This window comes from Salvelinus alpinus, chromosome 17 (assembly GCF_045679555.1).
Source record: "Salvelinus alpinus chromosome 17, SLU_Salpinus.1, whole genome shotgun sequence".
Lineage (NCBI taxonomy): Eukaryota > Metazoa > Chordata > Actinopteri > Salmoniformes > Salmonidae > Salvelinus > Salvelinus alpinus.
This window is the reverse complement of record NC_092102.1, coordinates 3295206-3315925: the sequence shown is the minus strand read 5'-3', so window position 1 is coordinate 3315925 and position 20720 is coordinate 3295206. Positions and strand designations below refer to the sequence as shown.

Genomic DNA, 20720 nt, shown 5'->3' with positions numbered 1-20720 from the left:
ACTCCCACAAAAAATATAGATAAACTCTCTTTGTAGATAGTGTGGTTCACAGCTTATCATGAGGAACTCTACTTCAGGCGAGCAATACCTCATGACTACCTTAATATTAGACATTGCGCAACAGCTGTTACTGACAAACAGACACACACCCCCACTCCTCGTTTTACCAGATGGAGCTGATCTATCCTGCCGATGCACGGTAAACCCAGCCAACTGTACATCATCCGTGTCGTCGTTCAGCCACGCCTCAGTGAAACATAAGGTATTACCGTTTTTATGTCCCTTTGGCAGGATAGTCTCAAACGAAGCTCATCCAGTTTATTCTCCAGTGATTGCATGTTGGCTAATAAAACGGATGGTAGAGGCGAGTTACCCAATCGCCAACAAATTTTCACAAGGCACCCTGATCTCCGCCCCCTGTTTTTCATTATTTTCTTAATGTGAATGACAGGGATTTGGGCCTTATCTGGGAGCAACACTATATCCTTCGTGTCCGACTCAAAGAAAAAATGTTTGTCCAGTTCGAGGTGAGAAATCGCAGTTCTGATATCCAGAAGCTCTTTTCGGTCATAAGAGATGGTAGAATCAACATTGTGTAAAAAATGTTTATTACAAACAATGTGAAAAAAAAACACACAAAATAGCACAATTGGTCAGGAGCCCGAAAAACGTCAGCCATCCCCTCCGGCGCCATGGTGGAGGGATCCTGAGAGGATTCGTGTGAGTAGTAGATCTGTATCAACACAGAGGGATAGGCCAACGAGTGATATATGCTTCAGTCATATTGGACTTTTACCATTCATAGCAATGGTTATGAACTGTACTGCAGGGATGGAACTTAAGTTGCAGAAAATAGAGGTTGTGGTGGCAGCTGCAGATAAGTATCTGGGTGTACAAGATTTGACGCCAGAAGAGTTACAGGGTGTCTTGAGTGATGGTGTCCTGCCCTTTCAGGCTGTTGGCCTGAAGTAGGACAAGACAGGTTTAAATATTGGAGTAGGGTGTTGTGTTTTTAACAAATTTAGGGTAAAATGGTAGGGTATTTGTTTATTTATTTAACTTTTTTCGAGCAAAGTATAAGGGAATTATACTCCAGTCCAGTTGGATGGCAGCTGCCGTTAAACCTCATCAAAAAAGGCCACCATGAAGCAGGATTTGGTTTTTAAGGGACTTCGAGTGTAACACAAATAAATTCGTTCTTTAGTACTTTATTTTAATCTACACATGTTATAATTGATGGTGAAGGTTAACCTCATGGATGCTTTGAATTAATATTTAATAAAATATTTTATATAATCTTGATACATTATCGAGCAGAGATCATTGCAATGGGCACACGACATAGGAACCATTTATCCTCATTTGTTTCTAGGGGAAGGTCATTGAGTGAGCTCCAACCGGAATTTACTGTCATCAAAACTGAACATTCGATTTCTTTTTTAGATGTTTTAGTCCATTCAAATTAACTCTGGAGGAGGCAGTTGCTTTGCTCGAACTCTATTTAGTTATTATGGTCATTTCATTCTCATGGGCTGTTTATTTTCTGTTCGTTTCTAAACCTGTAATGGGGAGATATTAGATTGTTTCAAATGAAAAGAAGCAGATCTACATCACCCGGACTTGGCTAACGTTAACCTGCATTTGAAGTCTATGTGCATGTCACATTCAGAAGTGAAATGGTGAGTGTTACTTGTAATATACATGTAGCTACTATTTGATAAATATATGAGCCATATAGTGAATGTTATTGGTAGTTAACGAAGCTGTCAATGTCCAATTTGTTTTTATCCCCACACAGAGCGTTTTCTCTTGACCTAATTCACCAGCTATCTGAAGTTTTTCGGACAGCAAAATGGACTTCTCAAAATTTCTGGACGATGATTTCGATGTGAAGGACTGGGTGAATGGGGCCTTCAAGATGCAGAAGGATGCCCCTGGGAAGGCAGATGCGCACGCGGCGACGCTGGTCATGAAACTGCAGGTGTTCATCCAGGAAGTTAACAATGCAATAGAGGGTAACCAAATATTTGTTTAACTAACTTTAACTAATTGGTTAACTGTGACATGGGACATACTACTTTCATGCCACTTCGATACAGCTACGACCGGAAGTGATTTTCGTAGCAGGTTAACGGTGCATGATTCGTTAACCCTTTTCCAAACCTCCTAGCTAATTCCCCTAATCTGCCGTGGAAAAAGTAACTTCCGGTCATAGCTGAATCGAAGTGGTGTGAAAATAGTTTTTCACACTGTGACGGGACATATACTCTGGATTGGACTGCTCATTAGGCAGGATTAGGCGGCCATCTATGGCAGCAGATTGATGAGGGCGGCAGAGAAACTGCACAAGATGCACCTCCAACAACACATGCAACCTCACACAATTCTGCCCAAAAACAAGGACAATTTCTCTCAACCAGTGGCATTTGCACATTTTTGGTGAGCGCTGATACCGCCATGTGATAACTAGAGCCCAAAGGCAGGGAAACAAACATCTAACATAAATCATGTAGCAGATATAGCATATGGTAGAAAGAGTATGTGGCCTTTTCTGTATAACATGTAATAAGATGGAAACTTTTTATATCATGTTGGTTAATCAGATTAAATAGCCTAGCCTAAATGGTGCCCAGTCAAATAAAAAATGTGCTGACATGTTAATAAACAAGTAAAATGGACAATATGGAACGGACAATCAGGCTACTCACAACTGCTGTCCAGGAGATTCATCCCGTGGGTTAATTGTCATGATCAGTAGTTTCAAGTTTGTATCAGTACATTTTTTTACGAGCTGATCATAGCGAAAAAGAGAATACTTATGCATTTCCCACTGTATAAACACATTGCAAATAAGCTCAGGATAACTCCTGATAAAGTTGGGTAGCAGATATTCAGATCTTAAATAGCCACAATGATTAGTCACAGGAATCAGGACTAATAAAGCCAATACAACGGCCTGTTTTACAAACGGTGAACCTACCACATGGTTGGGCATTCCAAAAATTATATTGCAGGCAGACATGATGGGCTACATCCCAGTAAGAACAGGCTTTTTTTGTCCTGTCTGGACCTGCCTTTTTTGGGGTGTTTTACAAACGGTAGGCCTACCACATAGATGGGCATTCCTAAAATGTAATTTCAGCTGACACTGTAGGCTGTATCTTAGTAAGCACGGACCGACACTGACGCCTTTGGATGTCTTTTTGATGTAGTCCGGACCAGCCTTGATTTCCCACATCCATGGACATTAGTTTTTGGTGTGACATTCTACATTTTTAGGGGGTGGCAATTTTTTGTCTCACCTAGGTCGGCCAGGACCGGCCCTGCGTATGCTGAACAAAATAATAAAGCAACATGTAAATCTTATTTCTCTCATGTTGTGCACACATTTGTTTACATCCCTGGGTTATGGTACGGGCAGGCATAAGCTACGGACAACGAGAACAATTGCATTTTATCGATGGCAATTTGAATGCACAGAGATACCGTGATGAGATCCTGAGGCCCATTGTTGTGCCATTCATCTGCTGCCATCACCTCATGTTTCAGCATGATAATGTACGACCCCATGTTGCAAGGATCTGTACACAATTCCTGGATGCTGAAATTGTCCCAATTCTTCCATGGCCTGCATACTCACCAGACATGTCACCCATTGAGCCTGTTTGGGACGAACTGGATCAGCGTGTTGCAGTTCCAGCCAATATCCAGCAACTTCACACAGCCATTGAAGAGGAGTGGGATAACAGGCCACAATCAACAGCCTGATCAACTCTATGCAAAGGAGATATGTCGCGCTGCATGAGGCAAATGGTGGTCACACCAGATAATGACTGATTTTCTGATCCACGCCCCTAACTTTTTTAAAGGTATCTGTACATCGGTATTCCCAGTCATGTGAAATCCATAGATTAGGGCCTAATTCATTTATTTCAATTGACTGATTTCCTTATATGAACTGTAACTCGGTAACATCACAAGCAGATGTTTTCACCACATGGAATTGCACATAGTTTTTACCTCAGATTGGTGATGTTTAAAAGTCTACAAAATTACACAATCAGTTGCTTAAAACAGATCAATATCTTTTGTTCTCTTGATTTTTGTCATACGCGCTGGGGTCGCAGGACTTAGAACGCAGGTATAATTCTCTGTCTGAAATGGCATGGATCATTCAGGATGGTCTCTATAAAAGTCACTGGCCACACCGATAAACTGATTTGACAGTCAACTATGACTTAAATAGCAGCCAACTGTTGTCACTGTTGATATCTTATGGCGGGTCGCGATTCGTTGAGGATAACTTACTGAAAGTGGTTTCTTACCTTTTCTGTGGTGGCAGCCTTCTGAAATCAACATCTGCCATTCATCTAACCAACCATGTTTAGGTTCTTCCATGTGGCCTTTTGGGTGTAGCACTGTTTAAACGGTTCAATCGTTTACCCCCCTGTTCTATTGATTTCAGCGTGATATCACACAAAAAGTGTTGCGTTACACTTACGTTATGTTAGCAACCCACTTTAATCAAAATGCAACACTTCAATATGTAGTTAGCTGTCTTCTACAAATTGTTCTCTAATCAGTGGTGCACACATTATTCGTTTTTAAAACGGTGTTAATTTTAACAGGACGTGCAAGCTCATCTCCCCCTCTCGCGCAATTGATTTCAATGTGACAATCGATGACTGATTTACAGAAGTGTTGCCTTTCTCCAATGTCAAAATTCCAAAATGGAGCTGACTGTGTTCTGCAGGTTGTCCTCTAACCAGTGGTGTAAAAATATCTCCAGTTGCTCTGTGTTTTTTGAGTTGTGGTAGTCTCAACAGCGCATATCCCCCCCCCCAACCGATTGTGTGATTTATTGCCATTTGTGCATGTTCAGTTTAAGGTGCTGCCATTCAAGTAATATGATTACTGTTGTTGCGTACGTACACTACCGTTCAAAAGTTTGGGGTCGTTTAGAAATGTCCTTGTTTTTGAAAGAAAGCACTTCTTTTTTTTGTCTATTTAAAATAACATCAAATTGATCAGAAATACAGTGTAGACATTGTTAATGTTGTAAATAACTATTGTAGTTGGAAACGGCAGATTTTTAAAATGGAATATCTGCATAGGCGTACAGAGGCCCATTATCAGCAACCATCACTCCTGTGTTCCAATGGCACATTGTGTTAGCTAATTCAAGTTTATAATTTTAAAAGGCTAATTGATCATTAGAAAACCATTTTGCAATTATGTTAGCACAGCTGAAAACTGTTGTTCTGATTTAAAGAAGCAATAAAACTGGCCTTCTTTAGACTAGTTGTATCTGGAGCATCAGCATTTGTGGGTCCGATTACAGGCTCAAAATGGCCAGACACAAAGAACTTCCTTCTGAAACTCGTCGGTCTGTTCTTGTTCTGAGAAATGAAGGCTATTCCATGTGAGAAATTGCCAAGAAACTGAAGATCTCGTACAACGCTGTGTACTACTCCCTTCAGAGAACAGCACAAACTGGCCCTAACCAGAATAGAAAGAGGAGTGGGAGGCCCTGGTGCACAACTGAGCAAGAGGGCAAGTTAGTGTGTCTAGTTTGAGAAACAGAAGCCTCATAAGTCCTTCATTAAATAGTACCCGCAAAACACCAGTCTCAACGTCAACAGTGAAGAGGCGACTCCGGGATGCTGGCCCCAAACTTTTGAACGGTTGTGTATGTCTAGATAGTAAATGTTTTATTTTTAGGTTTTCAATATCACAAAATGTTTTTTTATTGATTTGGCCATTTTAAAACTGTGACATGGGGCTATTTTTCAATATGTCTTGTCAACAGGAAGCAGCGACACCATTTTCAACTTAAGTTTTAGGAATTTAAATGGAACTTTCAACATTAATTTCCAATGGTATTGTTCTTCATCAGGTAAAAACTGCTGTGTGAGTCCAAAAACGTGCAGTGATTGATTTATTTTGATGACATATTAGAAATCACCAAAACGTGTTTGCCCTGCCTAGACATACTCTAATTGTTGTATTTCATGTTATTGTATTGCTGCCTGTTCCACAAAGCTATTAAGGAAGTAAAGTATTCCAGGTTCAGCTGTTAACTGAACTGGAAGAACCAAGAGTCATAGGATACATATTCCTAACTAATTAAATGTAATTCCTTTATCTCAGTCAGTGCAGATCTACCTCTTCCATCTGATTTGGCACTGGCAGTTGTGTTGTGGTACCAATGCCATGTCGCCAGCTTCTCTGACTATTTACGGACACAACAGAAAACATTTCACCAGGGCCCAGTCCTTGGCACAAATGAATTTAGTTTTTGAATTATATTTCAGATAGCAGTAACCAGGCCCTGCAGAACATGCCCAGAGTGCTGCGGGATGTGGAGGCTCTTAAGCAGGAGGCGTCGTTCCTGAAGGAGCAGATGGTCCTGGTCAAGGAGGACATTAGGAAGTTTGAGCAGGACACTGTACAGTCCATGCAGGTATAGAGGTTATTTACAGTGGAGAGAAAAAATATGTGAACCCTTTGGAATTACCTGGAGTTCTGCCTAAATTTGATCTGATCTACATCTAAGTCACAACAATGACAAACAGTGTGCTTAAACTAATAACACACACATGATTGTATTCAATATAGAAAAGAAAATTACATAATTTTAACATTCACAGTGTAGGTTGGAAAAAGTATGTGAACCCCTAGGCTAATGACTTCTCCAAAAGCTAATTGGAGTCAGAAGTCAACTAACCTGGAGTCGAATCAATGAGATGAGATTGGAGATGTTGGTTAGAGCTGCCCTGCCCTATAAAAAAACACTCACAAATTTTCAGTTTGCTATTCACAAGAAGCATTGCCTGATGTGAGCCATGCCTTAAACAAAAGAGATCTCAGAAGACCTAAGATTAAGAATTGTTGCCTTGAATGAAGCTGGAAAGGGTAACTAAAGTATCTCTAAAAGTCAGTCCACGGTAAGACAAATTGTCTAAATGGAGTAGTTTCAGCACTGTTGTTACTCTCCCTAGGAGTGGCCGTCCTGCAAAGATGACTGCAAGAGCACAGCGCAGAATGCTCAATGAGGTTAAGAAGAATCCTAGAGTGTCAGCTAAAGACTTACAGAAATCTCTGGAAGATGCTAACATCTCGAATCTACAATACATAAACACTGAACAAGAATGGTGTTCATGGGAGGACACCATGGACAAAGCCACTGCTGTCCAAACAAAGGAGCACCTGGATGTTACACAGCACTACTGGCAAAATATTCTGTGGACAGATGAACCTACAGTTGTGGAGTTTGGAAGGAACACAACACTGTGTGGAGGAAAAAAAGGCACAGCACACCAACATCAAAACCTCATCCCGGTAGCCTAGTGGATAGAGTGTTGGACTAGTAACCGGATGGTTGCAAGATCGAATCCCCGAGCTGACAAGGTAAAAATCTGTCGTTCTGCCCCTGAACAAGGCAGTTAACCCACTGTTCCTAGGCCGTCATTGAAAATAAGAATTTGTTCTTAAGTGACTTGCATAGTTAAATAAAGGTAAAAAAAATAAATAAATCCCACTAAAGTATGGTGGAGGGAGCATCATGGTTTGGGGCTGCTTTGCTACCTCAGGGCCTGGACAGCTTGCTATCATCGACGGAAAAATTAATTCCCAAGTTTATCAAGACAGTTTGCAAGAGAATGTAAGGCTATCTGTCTGACAATTGAAGCACAACAGAAGTTAGGTGATGCAACACTTGTGTGTATAAGGTAGTAGTTGTGTGTATAAGGTGTGTATAAGGTAGTATATGGTGTGTGTATAAGGTAGTAGTTGTGGAATTGTTAGGTTAGATTCCTCGTTGGTTATTACTGCATTGTCAGAACTAGAAGCACAAGCATTTCGCTACACTCGCATTAACATCTGCTAACCATGTGTATGTGACTAATAACATTTGATTTGAACCCAAAAGACAGAAATAAATCAACAACAGAATGGCTTGAACAGAAGAAAATACGCCTTCTGGAGTGGCCCAGTCAGTCCTGACCTCAACCTGATTGAGATGCTGTGGCATGACCTTGAGCGGTTCACACCAGACATCCCAAGAATATTGCTGAACTGAAACAGTTTTGTAAAGAGGAATGGTCCAAAATTCCTCCTTACCGTTGTGCAGCTCTGATCCGCAACTACAGAAAACGTTTGGTTGAGGTTATTGCTGCCAAAGGAGGGTCAACCTGTTATTAAATCCAAGGGTTCGCATACTTTTTCCAATCTGCACTGTGAATGTTTACACGGTGTGTTCAGTAAAGACATGCAAAATTATAATTGTTTGTGTGTTATTAGTTTAAGCAGACTGTTTGTCTATTGTTGTGACTTGGATGAAGATCAGAGAACATGTTATGACCAATTTATGCAGAAATGCAGGTAATTCTAAAGGGTTCACATACTTTTTCTTCCCACTGTATATTATAAATGCACAGACAGACTGGGTGAAGTGACTTGTACTAAGCAAAGACCCATAACACAGATGCAGCACAGTCCGTTCATGGCCACATACACAGGCGCATAATACTCTACGATCTAGCACCTGGACAGGATATCATACTATCCAAATAGTATAACAAGCTCACAATGTGCAAAATATGAATTGTATGTTTTACTGTTCTTGATTCTGTGCTGCAGGTCTTGGTGGAGCTTGATCAGGTCAAGTCTCGCATGCACCTGGCTGCCGATGCACTACAGGAAGCGGACAAATGGAGCACGCTCAGTGCAGACATTGAGGAGACCTTCAAGACACAGGTGGCGTCAAACTACCTCTAAAACCTTTGCTCTCCTATCCTGTGACTGGCGATTCACTCTTTGTACAGATTTCATACATTTAGGATTCAGAATTATAATTTTTGGGGGCACAATAAAATAATTGGGCACATTTTATTTATGACAATATTATTCTTGTTCTACAAAGAGCACTACACATCCTGCCTTTTTGGTGTTCTTTAATAGTATGAGAGATCCCAAAATTCTAACTCCTCAAAAGGCAGAACTACATATTTATGTTCGGTGGTATAGAGTCAGGGTAGAGATCCCTCATTTATGGGAAGCCATAGGGTCTACTGATTTTAATTTGAAATAAAATAAAATGATATTTGTCGCATGCACCGAATACAGGGGTGTGGACTTGTGTCGGTATGCATGTGTGTTTGTGTTGTCGTGTGTGTTATGTGCGTGCGCATGTGAATGGATCTGGGTTTTGTGTCAGTGTGTGTGTGTGAGGGACACCTGCTCTTTCCTTGACATATACTGACCAGGTGAATCCAGGTAAAAGCTATGATCCCTTATTGATGTTACTTGTTAAATCCACTTCAATCAGTGTAGATGAAGCGGAGGATATGGGTTAAAGAAGGATTTTTAAGCCTTGGGACAATTGAGACGTGGCTTGTGTATGTGTGCTGTTCACATGGTGAATGGCTAAGACAGAATATTTAATTGCCTTTGAACGGGATATGGTAGTAGATGCCAGGCACAGCGGTTTGTGTCAAGAACTGCAATGCTGCTGGGTTTTTCACGCTCAACAGTTTCCCGTGTGTATCAAGAATGGTCCTCCACCCAAAGGACATCTAGCCAGCTTGACACAACTGTGGGAAGCATTGTAGTCAACATGGGCCAGCATCCCTATGGAACGCTTTCCATACCTTGTAGAGTACATGCCCCGACGAATTGAGGCTGTTCTGAGGGCGGGGGGAGGTGGGGACCGACACAATATCAGGAAGGTGTTCTTAATGTTTTGTAGACTTTGTGTATAGTCTTGTGCGTGTGCTTAGTCATTTTGTTTCAACCAAACCTCCATTTTGTTTTAACCTAAACCTCCAGCGCTCCCTTGTTCCCTAGGATTTGACAGTGATCTCCTCTAAGCTCACCGCCATGCAGAACAGCCTAGCCATGCTGGTGGATACGCCAGACTACTCTGAGAAATGTGTCTACCTGGAGGCTCTGAAGAACAGGCTGGAGGCCCTGGCCAGCCCCCAGATAGTAGCCACCTTCAATTCCATGTCTGTCGGTAAGATACTGTTTTGTAAAGGATGGGATTGAGAGTTTGAATATTGAATCCGCATTAGTTTAGACATCCGGTTCAGACCATGCCACGGTCTATGGTGGTTTTCATATACATTGGTCTCCTAAGTAATTGCTGATTAAACTGTGGACTGAATACTGTTGAAGTTAAGTGTTTGCCTCAACCCGAATCCAGTATTTATATTATTTCTAAACTCCTATTTCTCCTCTTCGTGCTTTTCTTCCCTGTAGACCAAGCCAAGCTGTTTGTGAAAGTCTTCACAGAGATAGACAGAATGCCACAGCTTCTTGCCTACTACTACAAGTGTCATAAGGTATGTATTGCATTTATCACTGTTTCGTTTCATCCGTCCCCCCAGGATTTCTCAATGTTTTTTTGTTGTTGTGATGTCTGCGGCCAAAAATGCTCACTTTTACAGCGGCTTTACAGATTTTTGTTTTGATCGTTCATTTCATATAAAGCAATTAAAAAGTCGTATGTGCTCAGTTCTAGTATTTTAAGCCGAATAGTCTCCGTCTCTATGCTGCCTGCATGCAGCATGATCTATTTTCTTGCGTGAACACATGATAGACAGTTCTGGAGCCGCTATGCTGAGCCGGAGGAGCGTAAAAACAATCGATCCTTCGTTGCGGCCAGCAGTTCAAACAAAAGGAATAATGATTCTCGAGTCAGTAAAACGGGTCATTCAAAAAGAATGAGTTATTCGCAAGCTACCCATCACTATCACAGATTTCTCTGTTTTGGCTTCAGTCATGGTGATCTGCCGCTGCTGTGGTGGCTGTTCGGACATAGTTTTCACATGCTTCGCATGACTTTCTCTTGTGTTCCAACACAGCGTTGCATGGAGTGCAAAACAATTTGCCCCCACTTTAGCTGTGACTTTTTCTCGATAAATAAAATGGATTCCTGTTCATTGTTCTGCCTGTCAGTTGTAATCTGTCAGTTATCAACCATCAGATTCACACACTGGCAGGGGAAAAAAAGTTTGAAGAGTGGTTTGATTGGGCTGTTTTCTGCGGTAACAGTGGTCGAAATTGCGTACTCTCTTTTGATTGGACTTTTTATGCAGTACAAGGTCAGATCAAAAAATATTTTGCATGGTTTGTTTGATTTTTGCATGAATTATACGATCGCGGAATTGCGTAATCCTGGAGGGACTGTAATTGCTAGGGTCTTACAGGGTTGATCTGTAGGAGTGTGTGTGTTTGTTTCCAGGGTCAGCTGGTGGGTGTGTGGCAGGATCTGTCTCAGAGTGAGCTGAGTCTGAACCAGCAGCTGGCTGAACTCTACGACACCCTGCTCTCCACCTGGCACTCACAGCTACAGTGGAGCAGCCAGGTATACTCACACACACGCTGTCTCATACCGTAACACGCACACCTAGGCATCTTTCACACACTTCGTCTCACTGTAAAACACACAGCTAAGTATCCTCACACTAAGTACAGCAACACACACCCTAGGTATCCTCACACACTCATACCATAAGTTATACACCATTTTCATAGCATAATTTACGCTGGTAGGCTGTACAATAACACACATTTGCCTTTTGCTTTAACGAACATGTCTGCTGAGCGTCAAGGATACACTATATCCATGTTTATTTTGCAATCTACAGCCTAACCCCATGTCCCCAGTTGACTTGTGTATCATCTACCCCCCCCCCCCACCAGGTATTTAAGAACCCGTACGAGGTGGTGACGGTGCTGCTGATCCAGACCCTGGGGGCCATGGTGCCCTCCATCCCTGTGTGTCTGAGCACGGCCATGGAGCTCGCCCCCCAGGAGCAGCGGATGGACACCTTGCTGGAGCTCCACCACACCGCTGCCACCTTCGGCAGGAGCCTGGAGCAAGCTATGCTGCCACACCTGGGTCTGTTCACCTGCTACTACTCCTATGTAGTTTTAGGCCTATCATTTGTTATTTAACAGGGACGGTGCATATTCATCAACAAGTCAGTCAATGCTGAGTTGCGAAATAGTGCTGGGTTTTTAGCTAGACAGCTTATTTTCCTCCTTAATCAGTTGTCAACAGGGAGAGTGATGATATAGATGTTAAATATTGTATTGATAAAAGACCTGGGTTAAATACATGTCAAATACTTGCAAGTATTTAAGGTGCACTTGATTTGGCTTGACGTTTGCACTTTTGGGACTATTCCATAGGTAACATAATTATAGTAGGGAAGCTAAAGTAAATGCAGCTCAAGTATTTGAAATATCTGCTCATTACATGTTTATAATGACTAATGATGTATAAGGATGAATCCTGACTTTAGCTCCACCCACGTAATTCAAACTTTTCCTTAGGATTGATGTTAAATGGGTGATTTTGGGGGGGGGGGGAAGTTCAGTGCTCACTGTTCAGACCTCAAGGTACTGTAGACTTACGTTGTGGTTGTACCTCTCAGGTGAGAACAACTTGCTGAAGGTGAATGAGCTGGTCAGTTCCCTGTACGACCCCTACAAACCCTACCAGATGCAGTATGGCGACCTGGAGAAGTCCCACCTCCTCATCCAGATCAGCGCCATGCCCCTGGTGAGACACACGTACAGTCAGGTCCGAAATGATTGGCACCCTTGATAAAGATGAGCAAAAAAGACTATAAAATAAATAATACAATTACTGAGATATATTGTATGCTCAAAACAATTTAAACGAAAGTAATTATTATATATATATTTTAAACATAATAATGAGGCTATATACAGGGGGTACCGGTACTGAGTCAATGTGCAGGGGTACAGGTTAGTGAAGGTAATTTGTACAAGTAGGTAGGGGTAAAGTGACTATGCATAGATATCAAACGGCGAGTAGCAGCAGTGTAAAAACAAAGGGGGGGGGAGTGTGTCAATGCAAATAATTGTTCAGCACTCTTATGGCTTGGTGGTAGAAGCTCTTAAGGAGCCTTTTGGACCTAGACTTGGCGCTCCGTTACAGCTTGCCGTGAGAGAACAGTCTATGAGTTGTTTGACTGGAGTCTTTGACAATTTTTAGGGCCTTCCTCTGACACAGCCTAGTATATAGGTCCTGGATGGCAGGAAGCTTGGTCCCAGTGATGTATTGGGCTATACGCACTACCTTCTGTAGTGCCTTACGGTTGTATGCAGAGCAGTCGCCATACCAGGCGGTGATGCATGTACTTGTTAGTGCTTTGTTTGCATTCTGATAACGTTAATTAGGCTTTTTTTGTGTGCAGTGCTGGTAATACCATATACCCCGGTATGACACAAGGGTGGTATGAAAATCTGGATAACGCCCAACCCTATACAGACACACACACACACACCCCAACCCTGATACAATGGTAATTTCATATTTTAGTGTCATACCTGGGGTAGGCAGGTGGAAAGGACCATGTGACCATTGACTGTGTACCTCTTTCCTTCTCTCTTCATTACACTTTCTCTCCTCCCTCTCCCTCTACCTCTTTCTCCTTATCACCCTCCCTCTATCAGGAGCGTGGGGAGGTGATAGACTGTGTGGAGGAGCTGAGTCACTCAGTGGGGAAGCTGTTTGGCCTGGCCAGTGTTGCTGTGGACCGCTGTGTCAAATTGACCGACGGCCTGGCCGTGTGTGGCCTCCTCAAGGCCCTCAAAGCCCTCTTCACCAAGTAATTATACACTTCAGTTCATACTTGCACACACTTAATTACACTACACAGTACACGGCTACAAAGTACAAACACTTACAGTGGGGTCCGAGTTATTGACACCCTTGATAAAGATGAGTAATAATGACTGTATAACCAACATCATTTAATTACTGAGCTATGTTGTATGCTTTTTAAAAAATTCAGAAATTATTTTATACGAATACAATTGCTCAGTCAAATACATTTTGTTTTACCCTTTACACTCATACACATGAGTTGAAAATGTCTAAATTTTCAAGCAGTGTCTGTACAGTTTCATGCTATACATGACGTCAGACATGCTCTGCACAGCACAGCGCTGTATGAATTGCCTTGTCAAAGCCCAACACTGTCAGATTGTATTTTATAACTTAGCTAGTTACGTTGGCAGTGTAATAACCTTTCAAATCATGCCCACCTGACCCAGATTGTGATTTTCTGGATTGCGTAAAGAACAACAGTAAGTGTGTGATGGCGGGGGATGCAGGGTTGTGTTCAAAACAAAATACCTACAAGTGTGCTTGCTGTTTTTCCTCAATGGCACAGGTAGGAGAGCTTAAAAATGCACCTCTCCCTGATCAAATCTGTAATACCCGCATGTTTCAAGCAGACCACCTTAGTCCCTGTGCCCAAGAATGCAAAGGTAACCTGCCTAAATGACTACAGACCGGTAGCACTCACGTCCGTAGCCATGAAGTGCTTTGAAAGGCTGGTCATGGCTCACATTAACACCATCATCCTGGAAACCCTAGACCCATTCCAATTCGCGTATCGCCCCAACAGATCCACAGATGACGCAATCTCAATCTCCACACTCCCCTTTCCCACCTGGACAAAAATAACATTTTTGTGAGAATGCTGAGCTTTCAACACCATAGTGCCCTCAAAGCTCATCAATAAGCTAAGGTTCCTGGGACTAAACACCTCCCTCCGCAACTAGATCCTGGACTTCCTGACGGGCCGCCCCCAGGTGGTAAGGATTGGTAACAGCACATCCGCCACGCTGATCCTCAACACGGGGGCTCCTCATGGGTGCGTGCTCAGTCCCTTCCTCTACTCCCTGTTCACCCACGACTGTGTGGCCAAGCACGACTCCAACACATCATTGTTTGCTGATGACACAAGTGGTAGGCCTGATAACCGACAATGATAAGACAGCCTATAGGGAGGAGGTCAGAGACCTGGCAGTGTGGTGCCAGGACAACAACCTCTCCCTCAACATGAGCAAAGACAAAGGAGATGATCGTGGACTACAGGAAAAGGCGGGCCAGACAGGCCCCCATTAACATCGTCAGGGCTGTAGTGGAGCGGGTCGAGAGTTTCAAGTTCCTTGGTGTCCACATCACCAACAAACTATCATGGTCCAAACACCAAGACAGTCGTGAAGAGGCACGACAACACCTTTTCCTCCTCAGGAGACTGAAAAGATTTGGCATGGGTCCCCAGATTCTCATAAAGTTCTTCAGCTGCACCATTGAGAGCATCCTGACCGGTTGCATCACCGCCTTTCAATGGCAACTGCTCGTCATCTGACCGTGTGTGTCTGTATAGGGTTGGGGTATCCAAATTTTCATACCTTCATACCATCCTTGAAATGTTTTTATGACAAAAATGAAAACACAAATCAGGCCAAACTCTTTGGTCCTTTAAAAACCTGCTGTATGTAAAATATTGTATGCTATAGCTTTGAAAATAAATAAATGTGACTCTGGATGACAACATAATGATGTTAGTGTCCAACAGTAGGGCTGTTTCCTAAAGAACTTAAATCTGCTTCATGTTTTGTTTCCTTGCCACGATACTAACGAGTATCGCGATACTGATATCGTTCCGGCCCTATTTTCCTGGAATGTTCTTATCATGTTACTGAATATATCCAGGATATTTTCTGAATTTGTTATCAACAAATGCGGCGAAAAGTACAGTAAATGTAAAATTCACATAAAATCAACAGTGTAATGTCTGGATTCAGTCTTGTCAGGTGAACTGTTGTCCTCACCTTTTGGTCTAATAATTTTACCCATACTCTCAAATCAAATTTTATTGGTCACGTGCCGAATACAACAGGTGTAGATTTTACAGTGAAATGCTTACTTATGAGCCAATTCCCAATGTCCAGAGTTAAAAAGTAAGTCCAATATTTGCTAAAGGTAACAAAATAAAAACAATAACGAGGCTATTTAGAAGAAGTATCAGTACCAAGTCAATGTGCAGAGGATCGAGGTAGTTGAGGTAATACAGTATGTGCAGTTGAAGTCGGAAGTTTACATACACCTTAGCCAAATATATTTAAAATCGGTTTTTCACAATTCCTGACATTTAAACCTAGTAAAAATTCCCTGTCTTAGGTCAGTTAGGATCACCACTATATTTTAAGAATTTGAAATGTCAGAATAATAATAAAGGGAATCTTTTATTTCTTTCATCACATTCCTAGTGGGTCAGAAGTTTACATACACTCAATTTGTATTTAGTAGCATTGCCTAAATTGTTTAACTTGAGTCAAACGTTTCGGGTAGCCTTCCACAAGCTTCCCACAATAAGTTGGGTGGATTTTGGGCCATTCCTCCTGACAGAGCTGGTGTAACTGAGTCAGGTTTGTAGGCCTCCTTGCTCGCACACGCTTTTTCAGTTCTGCCCACAAATTTTCTATGGGATTGAGGTCAGGGCTTTGTGATGGCCACTCCAATACCTTGACTTTGTTGTCCTTAAGCCATTTTGTCACAATTTAGGAAGTATGCTTGGGGTCATTGTCCATTTGGAAGACCCATTTGCGACCAAACTTTAACTTCCTGACGGATGTCTTGAGATGTTGCTTCAAAATATCCACATCATTTCCTCCTCATGATGCCATCTATTTTGTGAGGTTCACCAGTCCCTCCTGCAGCAAAGCACCCCCACAACATGATGCTGCCACCCCTGTGCTTCACAGTTGGGATGGTGTTCTTCGGCTTGCAAGCATCCCCCTTTTTCCTTCAAACATAATGATGGTCATTATGGCCAAACAGTCCTATTTTTGTTTCATCAGACCAGAGGACATTTCTCCAAAAAGTACTATCTTTGTCCCCATGTGCAGTTGCAAACCATAATCTGCCGTTTTTATGCCGGATTTGGAGCAGTGGCTTCTTCCTTGCTGAGTGGTCTTTCAGGTTATGTCGATATAGGACTCGTTTTACTGTGGATATAGTTACTTTTGTACCTGTTTCCTCCAGTATCTTCACAAGGTCTTTTGCTGCTGTTCTGAGATTGATTTGCACTTTTCACACACAAGTACGTTCATGGTGTTTATACTTGCGTACTATTGTTTGTACAGATGAACGTGGTACCTTCAGGCATTTGGAAGTTGCTCCCAAGGATGAACCAGAGTTGTGGAGGTGTACAATTTTTTCTTCTTCTGAGGTCTTGGCTGATTTCTTTTGATTTTCCCATGATGTCAAGCAAAGAGGCACTGAGTTTGAAGGTAGGCCTAGTGGGTGTGGGTGTGCATAGAGCCAGTGCAAGCGAGTCGGTGCAAAACAATTCAAGATAAATAATACGAGGGTCAAACAAACTGACAAACTGACTTGTTGGAAAGGTGGCATCCTATGGCGGTACCACGTTGAATGTCACTGAACTCTTCAGTAAGAATATTCTACTGAAATGGTTTGTCTATGGAGATTGCATGGCCATGTAGTGTATGTTATCGGATTAATCCTGGAACATATTCCAGTATGTGCTAGCGAAACAGTCCGGTAGCTTAGCATCCGCTTCATTGGACCACTTCCTTTTTGAGCGTGTCGTGGAAATTCTTACACACGGACACTCAAAGTCAATCTTAATGAATCATTGTTTATTGTCAGCGCGCTGGTGTTTTTATAAAAATATATATTTTTATACATATTCATTTAAATTGATTTACTGAAATCAGTTGCCGTCCCTCAATTGTTCACGGATGATGTGTCTCCTCCTGGGCAGCTCACATTTAAGGGTCTGGTCTGGGTGGGTCCTCGTCCTCTTTTGGTCAGATGGGAATTTCCCTCACGCTTCATAAAATGCGCCACCGGTTTTCCTCGCAGACCCTCACTGGAAAGCTCCGCAGGCAGAATCAATCATGCTGTTCGTTGACGCCAAATTGTCATGGAAATTCTTACACAGGGACACTCAGTAAATCTTAAAGGAATCATTGTTTATTGTCAGCGAGCTGGAGAGGTTCCAACCAACTCAATGCACCATAGTACCAATGTCAATCAGGAGCTCTCCCTGGGCAGACCCAGCAGTTGTCTTATATACGGCTATACACAGACAAGTTATATTTCCATGATTTAGCATAATTAATTCATCATTACCATTTTGTTTCATTCATGTGACCGACCAATACTGTTTCATAACATGTGACAGACCAACACCTCACGAGGTTTCTCCTCTCTAAGCTGAGACTGAGATATATTTAGTTTGTTCTCAAAACAAGGTGTGGGCATACTGCCAAATTGCAGCTACTGATAAGAGGAGGATTTGTTCAGTCAACCACTTGCATGAACACAGAAAATGTTTTATAGAACAGCACATGAATAGAACACAGCAATGAGTTTAAGAAAAGCACAAACATTAAAATTTCCCTTACACTAGTACTTCCTGTTTTGAGTTTTTGCTTGTCAGCAGGAATCAGGAGGATAGAGTTATGGTCAAAGGGAGGGCGAGGGAGCGCATTGTATGCGTTTCTGTGTGTGGAGTAAAGGTGATCAATTGTATTAGTATAAAATAATATAATTTCCCCCCCCCCAAAATTTGCATACAATAACTCATTCAAATTATTTATTTTATTCAGTCATTATTGCTCGTCTTTATCAACGGTGTTAATAATTTCGCACCCCATTGTATATAATACACAGTAAATGTGAATATTACTGTTGACTTTTGCCCATTGCCCTCACCTATGTGTCTTGGTCATATTTTCCATAGGTATGTGTCAGACTTCTCCACCACTCTGCAGTCAATCAGGAAGAAATGCAGGTTGGAGGACACGCCCAGTGCTGCTGTGTTCCAAGAGGATTGGACCGCCTTCCAGAACTCTGTCAGGTGGGTTTTGTGCAAACCGAAACCAAACTCTGCTGACTCTGATATTTTCCTTTGCCCATTGTAATTTCAGGACGGTTCCAACAACCATGGTTAATGTGTAACCAGGCCAGTGCAGTACAGCTCGGCTGGGCTTGGCTCAGTAGTTTGAAAAGGATATAGCTGTGCATTTTTTGATTCCCCATGTTTCCTCTGCGATGCAGAATCATTGCCACCTGTGGGGAGTTGCTGAGACAGTGTGGTGCCTATGAGCAGCAGCTGTCAAACAAGTAAGACCAACATCATCACAATTGCTGAGTTCCAAATCAACCCCCAGCCCCTACTCCGTAGCTACCCGACTCCCTGACTGATATCCATTCTTACTTCCCCCATTCTCTTGCCATGTCCTATAGGTGAAGTTTACTAAAGTACATTTTATTTAAATGTGCATTATATAGTGCATGGGTCTCAACACACCGTACCTTATGATCCTATAGGATCCTGGCCACGGCAGGGAAGTACCTGTCTGAGTCGTACAGCCCTCTGAGCCTGGCGGGCATCCAGGAGGCCAGCTCCACGGAGAGGAAGACCAGCGGCAGGAACCCCTGGCAGGAGTACAACTACCTGCAGAGGGGCAACATGGCAGAGTACAACAGCCTGATGGAGGTCCTCTACTCCCTCAAGGTATGGATGGTGATGGTGATGCTGATGGAAAATGGAGATGACTTGGCACTGTTAACTTTAATTTGTGTCTGCGTTTTAGTTTTTTAGAATGGGTACAATCAGGGAGAAAATATAGTCTTGAGATTAATGACTTTGTCCTTTTTGCTTCATTAAAGCCTTGTAATGCAATTTAAGCGTGAGTATATTTTTAGGGAGTTAGGTCTGTTGTGAGGTCTGGCATGTTCAAGTTGCCATTGCTTTGTAGGAGAAGGGGACAGGTAACTCCAGTCTTCTGGCTGAGCCCCGAGTGGCTCTGACCCGTCTCAACCAGCAGGCCAATCAGCTGGCTTTCGACTCTGTCTTCCTGCAGATCAAACATCAACTCTGCCTGGTCTCCACAATGGAGGTGAGTGTGTGTTTATTAGAGAAAGACCAGTGTTTTTTTTTTAGGGCCGATGCCAATTTTTGGGCGTCAAGGAGGCCGATGGCCGATATTCATTATCATTACATTTGAAAATATGTTGGACAAAATTTCCATGAGATGCATTAATGCATACATTTTTTCATCAAACTATAAATGTGACTGTTTTTACCAATCTAACTACATAACAATATAATGGTAGTAATTGTATTTGAATGGTAAATCTCTTTATCAACTAGGTAAATTAAGATTGCGTAGGCCTATTCACAATACAGGTGAATGCATATTCAATAGAAGGTTGTGCATGCATTGAGTTATTGAGCTTGTTTTGGCTGATCAGTGAAGTCTATGGTGCTACAGATGACAAACAATGTGTTTGCCTTCCACTTGGGGCTTATATTAGCCTACTGATCACTCCAGCATGTCATGCATGACAAAATCCCTCCTGACATGTGTGCAAACCTGGTGGCCAACTACAAGTAATATCTGCCCCACCTTATCTCAGCTCACTGGTCACCACAGCAGCACCCACTCATAGCACGCGCTACAGCAGGTATATCTCACTGGTCACCCCCAAAGCCAATTCCTCCTTTGGTCGCCTTTCCTTCCAGTTCTCTGCTGCCAATGACTGGAACGAACTGCAAAAATCACTGAAGCTGGAGACTTATATTTCCCTCACTCACTTTAAGCATCACCTATCTGAGCAGCTCACAGATCACTGCACCTGTACATAGCCCATCTGTAAACAGCCCATCTATCTACCTCTTCCCCATGCTGTATTTATTTATCTTGCTCCTTTGCACCCCAGTATCTCTACTTGCACATTCATCTTCGGCTCATCTCCCATTCCAGTGTTTAATTGCTATATTGTAATTACGTCGTCACCATGGCCTATTTACTGCCTTAAAAACTTCTTATGGATACGTGGGACGGTAGCG

General features: G+C 42.4%; 1 protein-coding gene across 2 annotated transcripts in view; it reads left to right on the top strand.

The window, feature by feature from the left end:
• The first annotated feature begins 1335 nt into the window (after nt 1–1335).
• The window catches only part of LOC139541967 (conserved oligomeric Golgi complex subunit 7-like), a 30130-nt gene continuing 10745 nt past the window's right edge, over nt 1336–20720 (top strand). For both annotated transcript variants that reach the window (XM_071346906.1, XM_071346907.1), the window contains exons 1-14: nt 1336–1679; nt 1799–2015; nt 6315–6463; nt 8641–8757; nt 9847–10015; nt 10261–10343; nt 11246–11368; nt 11707–11905; nt 12444–12571; nt 13492–13646; nt 18606–18722; nt 18923–18988; nt 19196–19382; nt 19627–19767. In XM_071346906.1, the coding sequence (XP_071203007.1) occupies nt 1853–2015; nt 6315–6463; nt 8641–8757; nt 9847–10015; nt 10261–10343; nt 11246–11368; nt 11707–11905; nt 12444–12571; nt 13492–13646; nt 18606–18722; nt 18923–18988; nt 19196–19382; nt 19627–19767 (1797 nt within the window). In that variant the 5' untranslated portion in view covers nt 1336–1679; nt 1799–1852. The remainder of the gene's footprint in view (nt 1680–1798; nt 2016–6314; nt 6464–8640; nt 8758–9846; nt 10016–10260; nt 10344–11245; nt 11369–11706; nt 11906–12443; nt 12572–13491; nt 13647–18605; nt 18723–18922; nt 18989–19195; nt 19383–19626; nt 19768–20720) is intronic.